Source organism: Nasonia vitripennis, chromosome 4 (assembly GCF_009193385.2).
Source record: "Nasonia vitripennis strain AsymCx chromosome 4, Nvit_psr_1.1, whole genome shotgun sequence".
NCBI classification, from domain to species: Eukaryota; Metazoa; Arthropoda; class Insecta; order Hymenoptera; family Pteromalidae; genus Nasonia; species Nasonia vitripennis.
Window position 1 is genome coordinate 28,514,699 of NC_045760.1, and position 16,721 is coordinate 28,531,419.

Sequence of the window (16,721 nt, forward strand, 5' to 3'; positions counted from 1 at the left end):
AAAATTTTTTGATTCCTTATATCCTAATACAATGTAGTCAAATGCTTCAAAATTTTATTTTGTGATTCGCCACATGTTATGTGACAACTTTCCCGATCTCGCATTTGAAATAACAATTTCAAATGTAGGATCGAGAAAATTCTACACCTATAAAGGTACAGCGAGACTCAAGGCCACAAAAGTATCAAGTGGCTAAGAATCTCGCTGACCTAAACAACTTCCCCGCCAACGGCTAGAGGCGCACGTGCGGAGCTACGTTGCAGTTTCGGCGCGCAACTAGTTGCCAGGCCCCGTAAGGTCTAATGAGTGCAACAAGCGTCGATACTGTAACGCGGCTAAGGGGAAGTAAGTTGGCGACGGCGTGGGAGGTCCGGAACATCTTCCGAGCGCTCTCGAACCACGCTGCTCACTCATTCCGTGATTGGGCACAGAAGCCGGCGGACCAATAGATTTTCGAAGTTATATTCAGATTGTTATCCAAAGATTTAGATTTGTTGTAGTTACATTCTAGTTCATAGATTAAAATTATTCATTATTCAGATTTCAAGTGAGAATTTCCTGTAAAAATTGTAAAGAGTTTCATAAAAAGGGAAATACAGATACAATTGGACCATATAGTTTGTTCAACAAATATATTTCATCCAGTCACTCATTCCTAAAAATCCCAAAATACCAAAAGGAGGAAAGGTCTAGAAAGAAGAGTTTTTCTATTCAATCGTTCAAGCAGAAAAATCACAGGTAAGATTCATAAATATTAATTTGGACCATTACCATTAGGAAGGGGCCTGCAAACTTTTGGACAATAAACTATCCAAAACTTATATATTCAATTATGTATCAATAACCGCCTCATACATTAACAGGCAGATATACTGTATATTAGAACAATATTTTATTTATTGGACCTATAGATTTAGTTGGAGGAAGCTACGTGCTAATGAATTGGCAGCGGTTTTTTCGTTCATTCTAGATACAATTATCAGTATTGCATTATTATAAATCGACTATAAATGTTAAATAATTTTTAATAATTCTTGAGCTTTATTCTAACCTACTTTAATCTTCAACAGCAAGCTATGGCACAAGTAAAACCTCAAAGAGTCGTCTATACGTTTCCATTGGCTGTGGAGTTCGGCAACTTTGAAGTTGTCCACAAGTTTCTAGAGCACAATATCAATGTGAACAAGGTTATCAAAGACGATTTAACACCACTTCACGTCGCTGTAAGAAGTAAGTCTGCTGAGATTGTACAATTATTAATCAATAACGGCGCAAAAGTCAACCCTAGAAGAAGGGGGATAAAACACCATTGTACCTAGCAGTTGAGAGCAGATCCGTAGAAATAACAAAAATACTTCTGCAAGCCGGTGCTTCCATAAATTATTAAAATCGTTAAATCAGAAACGATCGATTTTTGAAATTGCCAACAACGTCGTGGATTCTTCGATGAGATCTTTACTCATTCAGTATGCGGAGAAAAAACTCAAATCATTGGATTATCTATGTTCAACTACTTATAAAAAGGCCAAGAAGAAGCTTAAAAAGAGAATGAAATTAAAGAAGTCATTAATGTACGCACTTTTGGATAAGGACAAGAAATTGGAAAAGGCCAAAAATAAGAAGGATTGAAGAAGGAATTTATTGCGGATTATGGTATTGAAGAAAAAGACCAAGAAGCTCATAAAAAGTACTTTGAGCAAACATTCTTGAGATTGAGCCAATGTGTTTAGATCGTTTTTGATTATTCAAATAGTGTAGATGTGGGTTTGTGTATTTGTGCGCGTGTGTATGTGCCTCGAGACTGTAGTATTAAGGATTGTTGGCAAAAGTGTCCCAAGCGTCTGGATCCTCGAGATGTCGAGCGCGCTTGGTGCAACTGGACTCCCTCAACAGGCCGGGCTTGCCAGCCCACCAGAACACGGCGACAACCTGCGGCAGCATGCAAAGACCGGGCGACTCAGCGTCTTCCTCAGCGGCGACGTTCATAATTTTGCGACATTTACGGCTACGAAGCCCCTAGGTAAGAGAGCTCCTATTATTTCATCCTCTTTTATAGTCACTTACCTTTTTCTTTTGAATTGTATAATTTCTTTTCCTTTATTTGAATAAAGTTTACGCTTGCTACGGCTTTTCGCTCTATTCCGTGAGGGTTTTTACGCCATAGCAAGCGCATTTTGTTGTACCGCGAAATCATGAGTTTTCATTTACAAACCCTTCACTCACTCAACCCTCTCCTTGTCGCAACTCACTCGAGTTCTTTCACTTAATTATTAATATATTGTTTACAATGTTTCTGCGTGATTTGATTGCTATTCAAATTCAAGTGTATTTATTTAAGACGAAGGCTCATATCTGTGTAGTGTTTACCAATATGCGTCGCATTACTACAATTGGCCTGTCACTGGCCAGTAGAGTTTATTTTTTCTTAAGACTGTATACTAAACTATTTTTTTACTTAATTTAATTTACATTTTAATATAATGTTATGATCTCGAAGTTCCTTATATACTAACCAAACAGTTTTCCTCACTTGCGAATTGAGTTTACGAGTCACCCCCTAGCGGCAGTAAGTGATCAGACGAATTCCTGTGGTCGAGTTGAGTTACGACGAATTTTGAAGCTCTGTCGGTAATCTTTTACCGACGGAACTCGGCGAGTCAGAGCGAAGTATTTTTACTATAACTGGTATATCAATTTTTGATGAATGTATAGTAAATTTTTACATAAACATATTAAAAGTTCTGCATATGTTGAGTTTGTCTCCCGATAAGTATAGTAATTTTTAGAGATGTATTTCTCTCTGTGTATAACAATTAAAAACATGCATCGGGCACAATGAGCCAGTGATTTCAGTAAAATAATACAAAAATTCTGAGCCGTGCTGGCGCCATCCTAGCAATTTATATACAACTACGCTCGTACCCGTCGTTAGCAATGACCATTGCTCCTGACTCGGGACGCGAATTTTCTCTTCAGGCGTTAATTTAACTGAGTTTTCCTGTACTGGGGAATACAAAAAAATGGCGTTAGACAATTACTGCGCGCGTTTTATTATTTAGATTTTGATTACATTTTACACATTTATTCATATCGATTATTAAAAGCTTATTTTTATTAGTTCTTTTAGTAGTGAAAATTAAAAGTAGGGGTATTAAAGGGAAAATGATGAAATATAGCTTGACGGTAGCAAAATTAAAGACCGGATATCGCTCTTGGGCTGAAAATCTACGGGAACTTTATAACGATTAAGAGTTAACAATCAAGGTAAACTGCACCACTGGATTTTTAGCGATCCGCACGGTAGCAAAAACGAGTCGCGTAAAATACGCCCTTCTTGACGTTTAAGTAATGTTTACGATAGCTATAACCGCAGATAATTTTAGCTCGAGCTTAAGAAGAAAAGAAAAGTTCAAAGTGAGCTATATACAGAGTCTTTTTAGAGAAAAGTAGCATAAAGGTTCAAACTGTTGAAGACAAAAGGCTATAATAGCACACGAGCCACAAATTGGCATTGAAGGTGCATTTGATGGTGGAGAAATTTACAATTCAACGTTGTGAGAGCTGCATGTGGGTATAGCATTGCCGTTTCTGGCTGAGACATTAATTTTGTTACGAGACAAAGTAACGTCGCGATCTTCGCTCGCAGAGGCAAGGGCTTCTAGGGTATACAGTCGTAGACGAGCTGCGCAGCATATATAAGGTTTTGATCGTCTCCAAGTGCGCACCGTTATGTGCAGAGCAGCCACGCCACTTTTCACTGTGTATAAACAGAAACAATAACGCGAGGGCTGTAGGAGAGAAAAAGAGAGAGTATAAGCGAGAGAACGCTCGGGGGGTTATACGTCCGATAAAAGCGTGTTTTTTCTCCCGTGTACAGAGCAGTGCACCGCTCGGTTTGCATTTTTATTGCTTCTGCGTAACGATTCGTCAACGGGCGATATTTTGGTTTGACAGGTTGAAGAATTACGAGGCTCGAATATTTCATTTACAGCTATGCTTTGAATGGGATATCCTAACGCGCGCCGTTCTCGATCATGCAGCGTGTGCACTCTGTTTTTCCCCCGCGTATACGCATTCGTTTTTTGAAAAATGAAAAATTCGATAAATTGTTATTGCGCTCTGATGCACTCCTCGTATGCAGTTCGCTGCAAGCTTTCGGTGCAGACATTTTTACGCATTATTTTCAAGAATTTTCCGCTATCGCAGTGTTCGTATATTTTGTTTTTGCTTTTTACATGCATGTTTTGATTTTATTTATTTAGATTTTTTATTATTTGTATGTCTGTTATCGTCATTTGAGAATTACACTGCTTAAAATATAAATGCTAGCTATGTTCATGGTTTCATATATCTAGCTTTACATGTAACTATACAAATATATTTATTAAGCCAAAGCTTAATTAGAAACATGTTTTTTCCTCAGTTCAATAGAGTCAGTCAGCGAACGATTTTGTTTTTAATAAAACTTTTATTTGAGTTTCAGAGAATACCCCAATTAAAATTAGTTACAATCGCACCTTACAAAAAAAAGCATTCTATACTCTACAAGTCAACTGCTACAAATGGCGGCTTTTCAGCGAAAATAAAAGGGCACGGTGCAAGCCCAACAGCAAGCAGAAAACCAGCTAGTACTAAACAAGGCTAAAAGTAGGTCTCTCATATTTGTTTTTACTCTACGATGACGACTGTACTACTACTATATCCGCAAACGCAAAAATTTTGCTTTTAGTACAGCACGTAGACCACTGCCATTCAGGTCAAACAAACGCATAACTAGGCACCATAATCCCGGAAATTCCGACTAGTGACGCTGTATCGTTACCTTTCCAAAGTAAATGCAAAGAGACTAACATAAACATCGGGTCATCGCTCGGGAAAACTGAAAGTTTCGACTCGATGGATGCATGTCGACTGCCACTGCGCCTTCAACCAGCCGAGTAAATATTTCCTTGTCTTTATAAGCTTCTCTGCGACTCTGTTCTCCTGCTCTCCCTCTCCTCACTCTTAGTCATCACTTAGAGGCGCTTTTCTTCTAGTTTTGTCTCTTTCTTACTGCTGCTGCGACTGTACGCTCTCTTTGCAGTTTTTCTTCCGCGCAGCTTCGTTTTTATCAAGAAAAATTTTCTTCTTCCCTCTATGTGTTATACTTGTTTTTTTGTTTGTATTTATCCACGCCAAGTGTACATTTCTGTTTCTAGGTCGTTGAAGATCCCAGGTAAACGTGCAAATACCATATCTGTAAGTGTATTTACCTTTGTCGTAATATACTAGAGATATCATCGAGTTACTTGCTAAGTTTTTCAGATAATTCGCTAAAACTTATATAAACGCAAATAGTCAAGACAAATACACAAAGTTGATTCGCTTAACCAGCATTTAATTAAAAAATTACGAAGCTCTTCTCCAAATGAGATTTTGTCGCTGAATACATTCATGTCCCTTATGTGAAGTTCTAATTCTGAAGGAAAATTACGTCGGCGCTTGCCCTGATAGCTGGTTCTCAGAGAGTGCGGGCGGTTCCCTCTAAAACAAACTCTAATCTCCTAAAACTATTTCTCTAAATTCAGCGGCGAACGCGTGAGCTTGCAGGGCCTTGGGGCGGACTCTCTGCCTCCTCCACCTTTTCTCTTTCTCCTTTCTTCCGAGCGGAAAAATAAAGAAAACCCTGACGAACGTAATGACATCCTGCGGAAAATGGGTCTCGATAGTCCGAGTGCAGATTGCTTTCGTTCCTCTTCGGCGCAGCGGACGTTTGATCGCGACTCGAATTCGAATTCCTCTCCAATACCGCATTCTCTTTTGCCACACGACCGGGGCTCGAGTGAGCGAGTATATTTACGGAAAGAGAGAATAGAGGTATGTCAAACAAAGAAGCGGAATAAATGTAGAAAACCGCTGAAGGAATTGAGAAGGAGACAGTAAAGCAAAATAGACAGGGATAAACGAATTGAAGATTGTTCGAGAGCTACGGCTGGAAATCAATCATGGCTAAGATATAGTCAACAACCGAATGATAATTAAAGTCAGTTTTGTTCTACGGTCAGATGAAGAATGAAATTTTCGTGGACCAGACTGATACGGGCGTAATCACATCAGTTATTATTGGAAAGTGACTTTAATTTGTCACGAATATGAACTGACAAGGATGGAACGTCGCAATCAATATTATACAGGGCGATGCTTCCGACTGTAATGAAGAACGACATATTGCTTAGCTGAAGTACGAACGTGTCATGTTGAATACATAATAGCTTCTTAAACTAACACGGTTATCAAAATTTGATGTATATCATACCCTGTGGACCTCTATTCATCTCTTATTTTACATGTCTATGGTTTAAATAAATAGTAGATACGTCACTTTTGAATTCAGCAAAAGCTATTAGATTACAGCTTTTGACGTAACTCTTGTAAACACTCCCCTTATTCGGGCCTTTCAGCGAACTCTGTGCAAATTCAAGCTTCAATTAAAAGTCAGGTCAAACACGCAGGGATCGGAAAATCCATGCACGCTTTCAAAGTCCCAATATACTCCAAAACTCTCTAATGTGAATAACAACATTTCAAACAAGCTGAAATTGAACGAATCAATTTTAGCTCGAAACCCATACTACAGTTCGCCACAAAAACAGTCTTTGACAAAAAGTAGTGTTTGCACCAAACTTTACGAATTCTTTATCAAAAAGCTAACAAAAAGTTTAATCAAATCAAGATAAGAGCAATAAAAGAAGAAGGCAAATAGTGATAGTGTACAAGTCTCGCGAAGCTCTGGGTATATAGCGATAGAAAATTTTGCGAGCTAAGAATCTTTGCAAATAAGTGCGCTTGATCTGCCAGTTGACATGGCACTCGCGATCGCCTCTCTCGTGCAAACACATAAATACCAGCCACGGAATGCTCGGTCCTCCGCATTCCGCGTGTTTCTAAAGTGCAGCGATGCAAACGGCCAACCTATATCTATATAGCCTAAAAGCTTAATCGAGTGGACGAGAAGAAACGGAGAAGTAGCAGCGCGTTCGAGGCAGCATCGGATCGATAAGCATGGAACTGCTCGCGCGGCGGACAGGTCGGAGAGAGAGACAGAGAGAGAGAGACTGAGAGAGCAAAATAAATTTCAATGAAAATGCTCGCGAAAGGGAGTATTCCTAAAGAGCGCGCGCGACTTTATATATTTCGCTCCATTTGCGGCCTTTGTGTAGATACGTAGCGACGTACAGCCCGTGAGTAATAACGACTTTAGCAGAACTGGTGTATTGATGGATTCTTTTCTGTTTTAAATAACTTTTTTATGCGGGGAATCGAACTTATAAGTCGGGTTTATCAAAACGGTTTGAATATGTAAATCCTCTGTAGTATTGGAGATTCCGTTCGTTTTAATTGATATAAAATATTGAGAGGGATGATGAAAATGCTCGAATAAAATATTAATTGAAATTTTTGAAAGTATTTGAAATCAAGGCTTTCTCAACTCTCGTCAGATGCATACTTGAACTTTAAAATCAAGATTCTACGCAGGAAACGTTATGATCGTATAAGCGCAAATAACGACTTGCAAAATTACTAAAATTAAAAAAAAAATTAATAATCATCGAAATTCAACAGATGTAACGAGTGCAAAGGCGTTTAAATTTCGAGTAAGAAACTCTTCGAATATATTTCAGAAGCACGAGCACAGTAGCCAAAGAAAGCCAGGGGTAAAAGGCTGGGTATAAAGTAGTGAAAGAAGAAAAAATAAAGCCGAGAGAAAAGTGCAGCCGAAGAAAAGAGCAGTCGATGGGAGGGAGGCAGCGCTAGCGGACAAAAAGCGGTGTATACACAGAGGCTACGGAAGAGGGTTCGGCAGGGTGAGGAACGCGGTTCTGAGGAACTTTAATCATCCAGTAAGGTCACGTAGCCTTTCGGAGGCGACGGCGGCGGCGGCGGGCAGCGAGAGGTGATACTTACGGGTGCTCCGTTGAGGGTCCACGTAATGTTGGGGGCGGGCCGGGAGGCGCCCGACGTGCAATTCGCTCGGAGTGTTTCGCCGGCTGGTAAGTGCTCCTTGTCGACTGCGATTCTCGGCTCTGTTTCTGGGACATCTGCTCATCATAACAAAGCTGTATTAATTCCTACCGCTTTGCTGCTTCAGCTCGTTCTTATTATTTTTCTGTAACTCTGATATACTCTATGATTCTTCGCGGCACGAGTGAATGGTTTAATAAAAGCTGCCGAGTGATTCAATGAAACAAATATAGTGGATTTCAAACAGCGAGAGCTTCAACTCGGCTGCATTTACGAAATGAAAGCTCAAAGTTAAGGCGAGATTTCAACTTTGCGAGCGCCCCCAGAAAGTAATGTTCTAACCGGAGCTTTTTCCAGATGAGAATCAAGGAGTAAATTTCAACTTCAAACTCACGGGATCTGCAGCGGCTGTAGCGTTAGTTTATTAAACGCTTGATAGAAAAGCATTCATTTCATCCCTTTATTTCCGAGCTAGTTTAAACGTTTCCGCGCTCGCTCGTGGAAAAGAATTGCCCGCGAGAGCTTTCGATAATCACTGACTCAGCGCGTTTATATTTCGTTGCTATAAAAAACAATCTTTACAGTAGGTGAACCACAATAACTCGATGAAGTATGATTTTCAAATCAACATTAGCGTTTATAAAAAAAATGTCTATTTTGTGTTATAATGTTAAAAATATTAAAATGTTGTACGATCAAAAGTTACTATGTATACGTGTATATGTATGTGCGGTAACAAAGGCTTTTCGAGAAAAGACGTCACGTATAAAGAAGAGTATAGTCAGCTAAGATAAGCGTATCGATAGAGAAATGATTTTAAATTCATGAAATGCAGATATTCTGATCTCATTCCTGGTAGAAATGACCCTAAGAACTAGCCATTTATTAGGTAGTAACTAGGTTAAATCCTAAGAACTGGCCAGTTACTAGCCTGTTCTTAGACTCATTTCTACCAGGGATGTCTTACCGACAACAAGGACGTGAGCCTCCTGGACTCTGGTGTCGTAAGTCGGTCCGTCTTCAGTTACCTCGCAGCTGTAACGCCCAGTGTGGTTCCTCGTCACGTGGACCAGCGTCACGTCCTGTGAGTTCGAACCTGAGACCTGTGGATGTCAAATCTAATGTAAGTCGGCTGTCTTTTTTATTGGTCTTTTCTCTCCTCCTATCCACCTCTTCGATTCTAACCTTTTTAACTGCTTTGTTTCAACACTCGAGCGTGCGTCCTCAATTCGAGATTTGCTTACACGCGTTTTTGTACTGATTGCAGTAGAAAAAGTTAAAAAAGTCACTAAAGTTTTTCATTTGTTCTAATGTATCCTTGTATGCAACAAATATTTTCTGATATTATATTGTTTAATATAAATTTAAAAGTGTTCTCATGTGAACTAATCTTGAAAATTTAGTGACAAACATTTATAATAAAATTCGAGATTCATATACTGCTAACTAGTTTTATTGTTAAAATATACTCGTTTTTAATAACCTGAAATTTTCAGATTTCTTCTTCCAAAACCGAAGAAAAACGAACTTATTCAGAAACATCCTCTTAGTTCCAACTGCAAAAGCCAATTCACTAATAAGAATAATGAAAGTGGAATCCCCCTTTCCGAAAACTCAGAAATCCCAACGTCAGCGCAAAAAATCGTCAGCAGCAGTATCGGAAAAAGGTCCTCGAATTCCCGAGCGAAAAATTGCGCAAAATCAAATCATCGACAAGCGAGATCGTTTGCCTCATTCTATCTCCAAAGAAGACTCGTCCCTTTTCTCTCTTATCCTCGGGTCTTCGACCTTCTTCTCCATCTCCACTTTGCCGTCTCCAATATGCGTCATCCTTTCGACGTCGTCGGTATACACTAATGCTGCTTTCATTCCACTGCCGATCGAAGACATTTCTATGCATCACGTGGCCTTACCTCCTCCTGGACAAACTCGTCGATGGCTTGCCTTTTACGTGGTCTGTGAGATTCTCTACCCTAAAAACGATCTTTTTTTGGCCCTTTCTCCATTTCCTTCGTATTCTTTCTTAAATTTTCTTTGCTTGTTTCACCTTTTTCTACATTTCTCAGTTTTACTTTGATTTAACAATCAAATTAATTTAATTTTTTTTCTATTTCAACTCAGATTCATTGCGTTTTCTCTCGTAGCATCTTGTAAGTTGAAAATTAATTTTGCACTACTGCTGATTGCAATCCAAGCCTTGATTTTAATATCATTGACCATTAATGAAGCAACTTGCGGACATGTTTAATGGGTCTGTAATATTTAGTAGTCCGTACACAGAGCTGCCATCAAGCTACGGTTTTCGGAAATGCATTGATCAGTGTCGTCGTCAAGGTGTAGATCGTATGATCAGGACGGTTTTGTCAAAAGGGTTCTTCGATTAATTTACGGGTATATACTCTTGATCTTAATTAATGCTTCAGTCCGCACTAAGGATCTGTGAAGTATACTACGACTATATTTGGTAATGTTATACGATTCGATTTCAATGTTTAAGGGGACACAACACCTTTAAATGTCGAAAAAATGTCGATTTTTTTATTGCTTATTTTGACAGGAAATGTTCCGTAGAACACGCTCCCGAAACCCGTTTATCAACAAAAAAATATTCCGCAAAGTTACAAGCAAAATACTAAAACAAAATCCCCCATCAGTGCACAAATTTCGGACTTTCTGCATTGAAATAGATGCGGGACGTACGTACTTTCGACCGAGGTATAAAGAAAAGTCGATTTTTTTATTGCTTATAAAAAAAATTTCCGCAAAGTTACAAGCAAAATACTAAAACAAAGTTTTTATCGTTTTTTCGTAAAATTGCGTATTTTTCATTTTTTGTCTAATACGACTAATAATTTTAATTTTAAGTTTTATAAATTCAATCTGAATAAAATTTTTATTGTAAATGTTGGAAATGCTATTTTTTTTTTACCGTAGTATATACGTATATTATGCTTCGCATACATATTTTAATAAATAAATTAGTGCGTATTGATATGATTTTTTTGCGTTTTCGAGATAAATTTCTAGTTTCGCTTCTTATACAAGGCTCCGATGAATACCTAGGGACATTTATTTGAATTCAAATATCGCGCGCCGCGCGCCACCTGTGGGCAGGTTAGAATCAATGTGTCTGAGAAGAAAAAAAAATAATAAGTAAATAATAAGTTACAAGATTTATCTTTTCGTTTCTTGATCCTCTTACAATCAAATATTCATACCGCGCACTAAGATGTTCAAGTGTTATTAGAATATAATGGATCCCAGAACATTTACTATGCATTCGGTTCCCAGCTTTAATAGCATGAGGATATAATAATAATTAAGGCATTTGACTAATGCAAGAAGCTTTAGTATCGAACGTCGTTGATTAGGTGTATCCCAGTATGTCCTATAATTGAGGATCAAACGAACTTACCTAAGTGACGTTCGATCCAAATTATATGAGTTCTCGTTCGAAGAGATTAACTATGTAGTACATGCGACTCGTCGCCAGATGACGCCATGTTTCAGAGCTATGGGGAAGCGAAAAACTCCTTCAGCTTCCCCTTCTCCCTCGCCCCGAGAGCACCGCTCTCGCTCCTCATTATAGTTTAGAGGTTTATTTTAAGGGAGGGCATATTTTTCAAATGGGAGGGAATTTAATCTCTTCGAACGAGAACTCATATAATTTGGATCGAACGTCACTTAGGTAAGTTCGTTTGATCCTTAATTATATTTCGTTCGTCGTTCGAAGAGATTAACTATGTAGATGTTCAGAGAAACCTCCCCTTGTACATATATACATGTATATATATTTATTCATTCATCCATTCTCTAATACAAAACATTCGAACATCAATAGAAAAAGGAAACTGTTAGTAATTCGGAATTAACAAAATACAACCTTTGCAAAATTATCTTCTACAGATTCAATAGGCTTGTTATAAAATTTTGCAAAGACCTGCGATTCGCGTGACCATCCTGCTGCATTTTTGATCGCGCTAATACTTAGTCCCTCTTTAAGGGCTTTGGAGGTCGACGCATGCCTTGTACTATGGCCCGTGAAACTTTTATCGATCCCGCAATCGTGTAAAACATTCTTCATCCATCTACTTATAGTTTGCGAGTACGCTGCCTTGTAAGGTTTCTTATAAGTGAGGATTAATTTTTGTGTATTGCCACGAATTGCTTTTGTGTAGTCAACATAATAGCGTAAAATGCTCGCAATACAAACTCCTGGTCTCTCTTTAAAATAAGGTAATGCGGCGAAAGGTTGATACGCCCCTGGCCTTGACGTTTTTATTAACTCTTTAATCTTTATTTCAGCCCCTTTTGAGTTGAAGGAAATAGTGTCTAAACTAATTAACGCAATTGACTGAACTCGAAAGCTTGTCCCTAAAGCTATTAACATAACTAATTTTTCTGTCAAACTTTTAAGATCCAACGAAGCAAGCGGATGTGCTTTTTCCAATTTGTTTAATACAATATCTACATCCCAGGTTTTATTATACTTGGGTGCCGTTGGTCTTAATCTATATACTCCTTTGAAAAACCAATTAATAGAACTATTATTCGAGATATCGTCCGACGATATTAAGGAGATCGCAGATCTCATTGTGTTCAAAGTACCGTATGCCGCCCCTGCATTCAACCTATCAGCTAGAAATTCTAAGACTGTTTTGTCTTTGGCATCGTAAGGATTGTATCCTTTTACAGAACAGTGGTACCACCATGTCTTCAGCGCTGAATTGTACTGTTTATAAGTATTTTCGGATAGCGAAGATACTATAATCTCAACTGGCGCTTCTTCTAGGCCCTTCTGCCTGTATGCTTCCCGGACAATACTCCGACAATCAGTGAAAGCTGGGACGCTAAAGGGTGCGTGAGTTTCCTGCAAGGGGATAACAATAGTTTATTAGACGGTTTTAATTCTAAAATATCACTAACTAGTAAACGCTTGAATTCCGGAAACCAGGGTTGGCCTGGCCAGTGAGGTACGATTAGGATTCCTTCCGCTTTATCGTCACGAATCTTTTTTAATGTTTTTGTTAATAGCGCAAACGGAGGGAATGCATACCAAAATTTGTTGTTCCAATTAATTGTAAACGCGTTCATTGCCAGGGCATCCGGATCTCTTTGCCAAGAACAGTACGTGTCGCATTTAGCGTTATTGCGTGTAGCAAATAAGTCAATCTCTGGTCGACCGAAATTGTGTACGACCGAGTTGAACGCCTCGTCAGCGAGCTCCCATTCGGTGTCCATTATTTATCCTGGATTCTTTATCGGCAATGTTATCCTTTGAGGCTACGTACTCAGCAAAGATCCAGATGTCCTTCTCAATGCACCATTCCCAAATTTCTTTGGTGATTTTATTGAGATGTGGAAATCTGATACCACCCATTTTATTTAGATACGCTATCGCTGTGATATTGTCTATTCTAAGTAGAATTTGGCAATTTCGATCTTTTTTTGCGAAACATTTTAAGGCTAGAAAAGCAGCGGTGAGTTCTAAAAAATTTATATGCATTTTCCTCTCGTTGTAGTTCCAAAAACCGTGCGCTCTTTTGCCTGCTGAGACCGCACCCCAACCGGATGTTGAAGCGTCTGAAAAAATCTCTTTCTCAAAGCTAAATTTACGTATGTTACACGATGACTTTAATATGCATTTTTTCCACCATTCCAAATCACGTTTTGCCTCCATGGAAATACGGACTTTCTTATCCATGTCTTTCTTTGAGTCTATCAAAGCATGGTACTTGGCTGTCTCTAACGCTTTATAAAAAAGCCATCCGTATTTCACGGCTGGGCATGCAGCTACTAGCACTCCAATTATCTTTGCTAATTCTCGAATTTTACATTTTTTTTATATTTATAAATTCCTCAGTCATTTCAAAAATCTTACGTTTTTTCTCTTCTGTTAGAGTTAATATCATTTTCTCGGAATCTATCATAAAACCTAGGAAAATACATTTCTTATTCGGCTCTAATTGGCTTTTTTCGAAGTTAATAATAAAACCCAAAGACGTTAGCAGGTCCGCAGTTTTTTGTATATTTTTAAGACAGATATCTTTGGACTCTCCGAAAAGACAAATATCATCCAAATAGATCGTCGATCTATGTCCTTCGGCTCTCAAATGCGAGATTACGACCTTTAAAATTTTGGTAAAGACATATGGGCAAGTACATAACCCGAAAGGTAAGACTCGGAACTGGTACAATTGATCTTGAAATACAAAACGCAGAAACTTTTTGCTTGACTCGCGAATTGGTATTAGAAAAAAAGCTTCTTTTAGGTCTATTTTTCCCATGAAATCGTTCTTATCTAAGACATTGACTGCAGTCCGAATATCTTCGATTTTAAAATGTTCCGGATTCATAAATGCGTTTAGCGCTTTTAGGTTAAGAACGAAACGGTCTGTGTTGTCTGATTTTGGAACTAGAAAATAAGTGGATATGAAATGCCCATCTACCTCTACGCACGGTTCTATAGCTCCTGACTCGAGCAGTTTATTCACGACTACATTTAACGCTTTTTGCTCTTTCCGACTAGTTTTAATATTTATTGGAGGTTTCGCTTGCGTAACCGGTTTTACGAAAGGGATTTCGTACCCTTGTACACAGTCTAGAACGAATCGATCGTTCGTAATTTTTTTCCAATTATCGCTAAAAAATCTTAATCTAGCACCTAGTTTTACACTCGTATCGTTTACCTCCACGTTTAGCGTCGTGACCTGTACGATGTCCTTGAAGTCTGCTGCATGGGCTGCGACTGGTTGTAACGTCGATTCTGCGTATGGGGCTTGTTGAAAGTTGATGACTTTGAGGCGGTTTGCCGTTGTTGGTTGTTCCTCTGTGCAGTCCGTCCCGCCTCTTTTTCCCGGAAGCACGTGCCCAGTTTAAAGAATTGTTTGTCTGTAACGGCTTCTTTGCGGGCGGAGCTTTGATTTGCTTTGATACCTTCACCAAAGCCTCCGTGCCTATCACAAGCTCCTGTATCTTATTACCGAACAGGTATTGCTCTGGTATGGCCTTTTCTAAGGTCGATCTCATATTTTTCTCGAAGCCGGGCGTGATGAACGATTTTCTCGTGGCAGACAAGGTGCGTATCAATTCCGCAAGCAGTTTCACGCTGGAGGACAGCTTTTCCAAGATGTCGTCGCGTTGTACAGGCTGTGTGTCATCATTGAAGATGGCTTGAAGGACTGCCGACACCTGTGACAACGCTGAGCCCGCCAACGTTTGGTGGTTTACGAAAAATGCGTCGCGTTTAATGGCGATCTCTGTCATTCCTATAATAACCTCCTCATTTAGAATAGGTGCTTCAAAGGAGAAATTTCCTTTTCTAGGAATACTATCGAGCAACGTCTTTTTCTCCTCCTCAGTCAGGCCTGTCGTCATCCACAGCTTCAATCTCTGACAGAGGCCGGGTGACAACTTAACCTCCGAGCCTTTCGTTGTCGCTGGGTTATCCCCAAGAAACGCGATTTCCTCTTCGTCCTCCGAATCCCCCGCATTCTCCTTGTCCCCTGTGTCGTCGGTTGTGTCGGAAGTAGCGGGTGGAGACTCGCCTAGATCCTTCTTTGTCTTCTTGTGCGGCGGCGGCTCGATGTCCGGATCTTGCGTGAGATCTGTTATAGACAAAGAGACAAAGAAAATCAAATTGACTACCGAACCTCAAAGTGTTGGCTATGTCAGTGATTATTTGCTATCTCAACTCTAAGTTTGAGCTTAGCTGGTGCTCTAGGCATAAATCCCAACTCTAGTTTGGGCCTACGTTCGTCTCAACCCTAGTTTGAGCTCGAACAAACGAGTGTGTACCTGCTTGACTCTCCTCGGAATCGGAAGCGTTTGTCTCGTTCATTTTACTTTTGGCCAGATACAACTCCCGTTGTAAAAGGTCGTTCTCCCACTCTAGCTGCCTAATTCTCTCTTGATCGGGGTCCTTCCTCTTCGGCATTGCCAAGAAAAAACTTAAAACTTAAAAATTTTAAAACTTATATAACTCTGACGTCCGTCGTCATCGGCGCCAAGAAACACAATGAGGAGCGAGAGCGGTGCTCTCGGGGCGAGGGAGAAGGGGAAGCTGAAGGAGTTTTTCGCTTCCCCATAGCTCTGAAACATGGCGTCATCTGGCGACGAGTCGCATGTACTACATAGTTAATCTCTTCGAACGACGAACGAAATATAATTAAACCAGAGCAGCAATAGTGTACAGTGGGTACTATTTTGTAAATTTTAAAACATTTAAAACAACAATCAAAACATATTTTATTTTGAATATCACAGATAACGCATTCAAATTCAATTTAATGTAAATTGGATTTCTATTCAAAATTTGAGTCGATAATGCAGTTATTCTGTCAGCTAAGAGCTTTATTCTTATATGTGTTCCGTCATAAATCTTACGCGACACGGATCGTTAGCATGAGAAATGCTTCGCGATTATATATAAGCATAAAGCTATACGAAAAGTCTCTAAACGCACTGCGTGAGAATGAAAAGATTTATTACATTCTCTAGCTCTATGTCATCAATTTCAACTTTTCTTATATTTAAAAGGCTTTATCTTCTCTATGTTTTACAATACAAGTATTTGATCACTTTTAAGCTAATGCCATTAACCACAGCATACAATTTTACGTTCACCCGATAAACTTTTATATTCAAGTTACATTACAGGACTATACACGTTCATATTTGCTCGCCGCTTACCACTTCGCCACCGTATTGTAATAAATACA

The 16,721-nt window shown here is 39.2% G+C and overlaps 2 protein-coding genes across 6 annotated transcripts in view; both read right to left on the reverse strand.

The window, feature by feature from the left end:
- The window catches only part of LOC103315309, an 86,997-nt gene that overhangs the window by 16,253 nt on the left and 54,023 nt on the right, over positions 1-16,721 (reverse strand). For all 4 annotated transcript variants that reach the window (XM_031930374.2, XM_032599654.1, XM_031930373.2 and 1 more), the window contains exons 3-4: positions 8,969-9,104; positions 7,945-8,078 (exon numbers count right to left, since the gene is read on the reverse strand). In XM_031930374.2, the coding sequence (XP_031786234.1) occupies positions 7,945-8,078; positions 8,969-9,104 (270 nt within the window). The remainder of the gene's footprint in view (positions 1-7,944; positions 8,079-8,968; positions 9,105-16,721) is intronic.
- Positions 9,537-16,135, reverse strand: LOC100123781. Of its 2 annotated transcripts, none has more exons than XM_016990010.3 (3): positions 15,799-16,135; positions 14,691-15,608; positions 9,537-12,871 (listed from the first exon to the last, which is right to left on the reverse strand). In XM_016990010.3, exons 1-3 carry the CDS (start codon positions 15,935-15,937, stop codon positions 12,852-12,854), a joined length of 1,077 nt encoding a protein of 358 aa, XP_016845499.2. In that variant the 5' UTR covers positions 15,938-16,135; the 3' UTR covers positions 9,537-12,851. The 2 variants fall into 2 exon arrangements, with proteins under 2 accessions (XP_016845499.2, XP_031786232.1); XM_031930372.2 differs by lacking the exon at positions 9,537-12,871 and adding an exon at positions 14,485-14,569 and having other exon boundaries at positions 14,628-15,608; positions 15,799-15,996.

Coding starts and splice junctions, on each gene's coding strand:
- LOC100123781 (XM_031930372.2), bottom strand. CDS start 15,937: ATGCCGAAGAGGAAGGACCCCGATCAAGAGAGAATTAGGCAGCTAGAG. Junction 15,609..15,798: donor TTCCGAGGAGAGTCAAGCAG/GTACACACTCGT, acceptor TGTCTATAACAG/ATCTCACGCAAGATCCGGAC.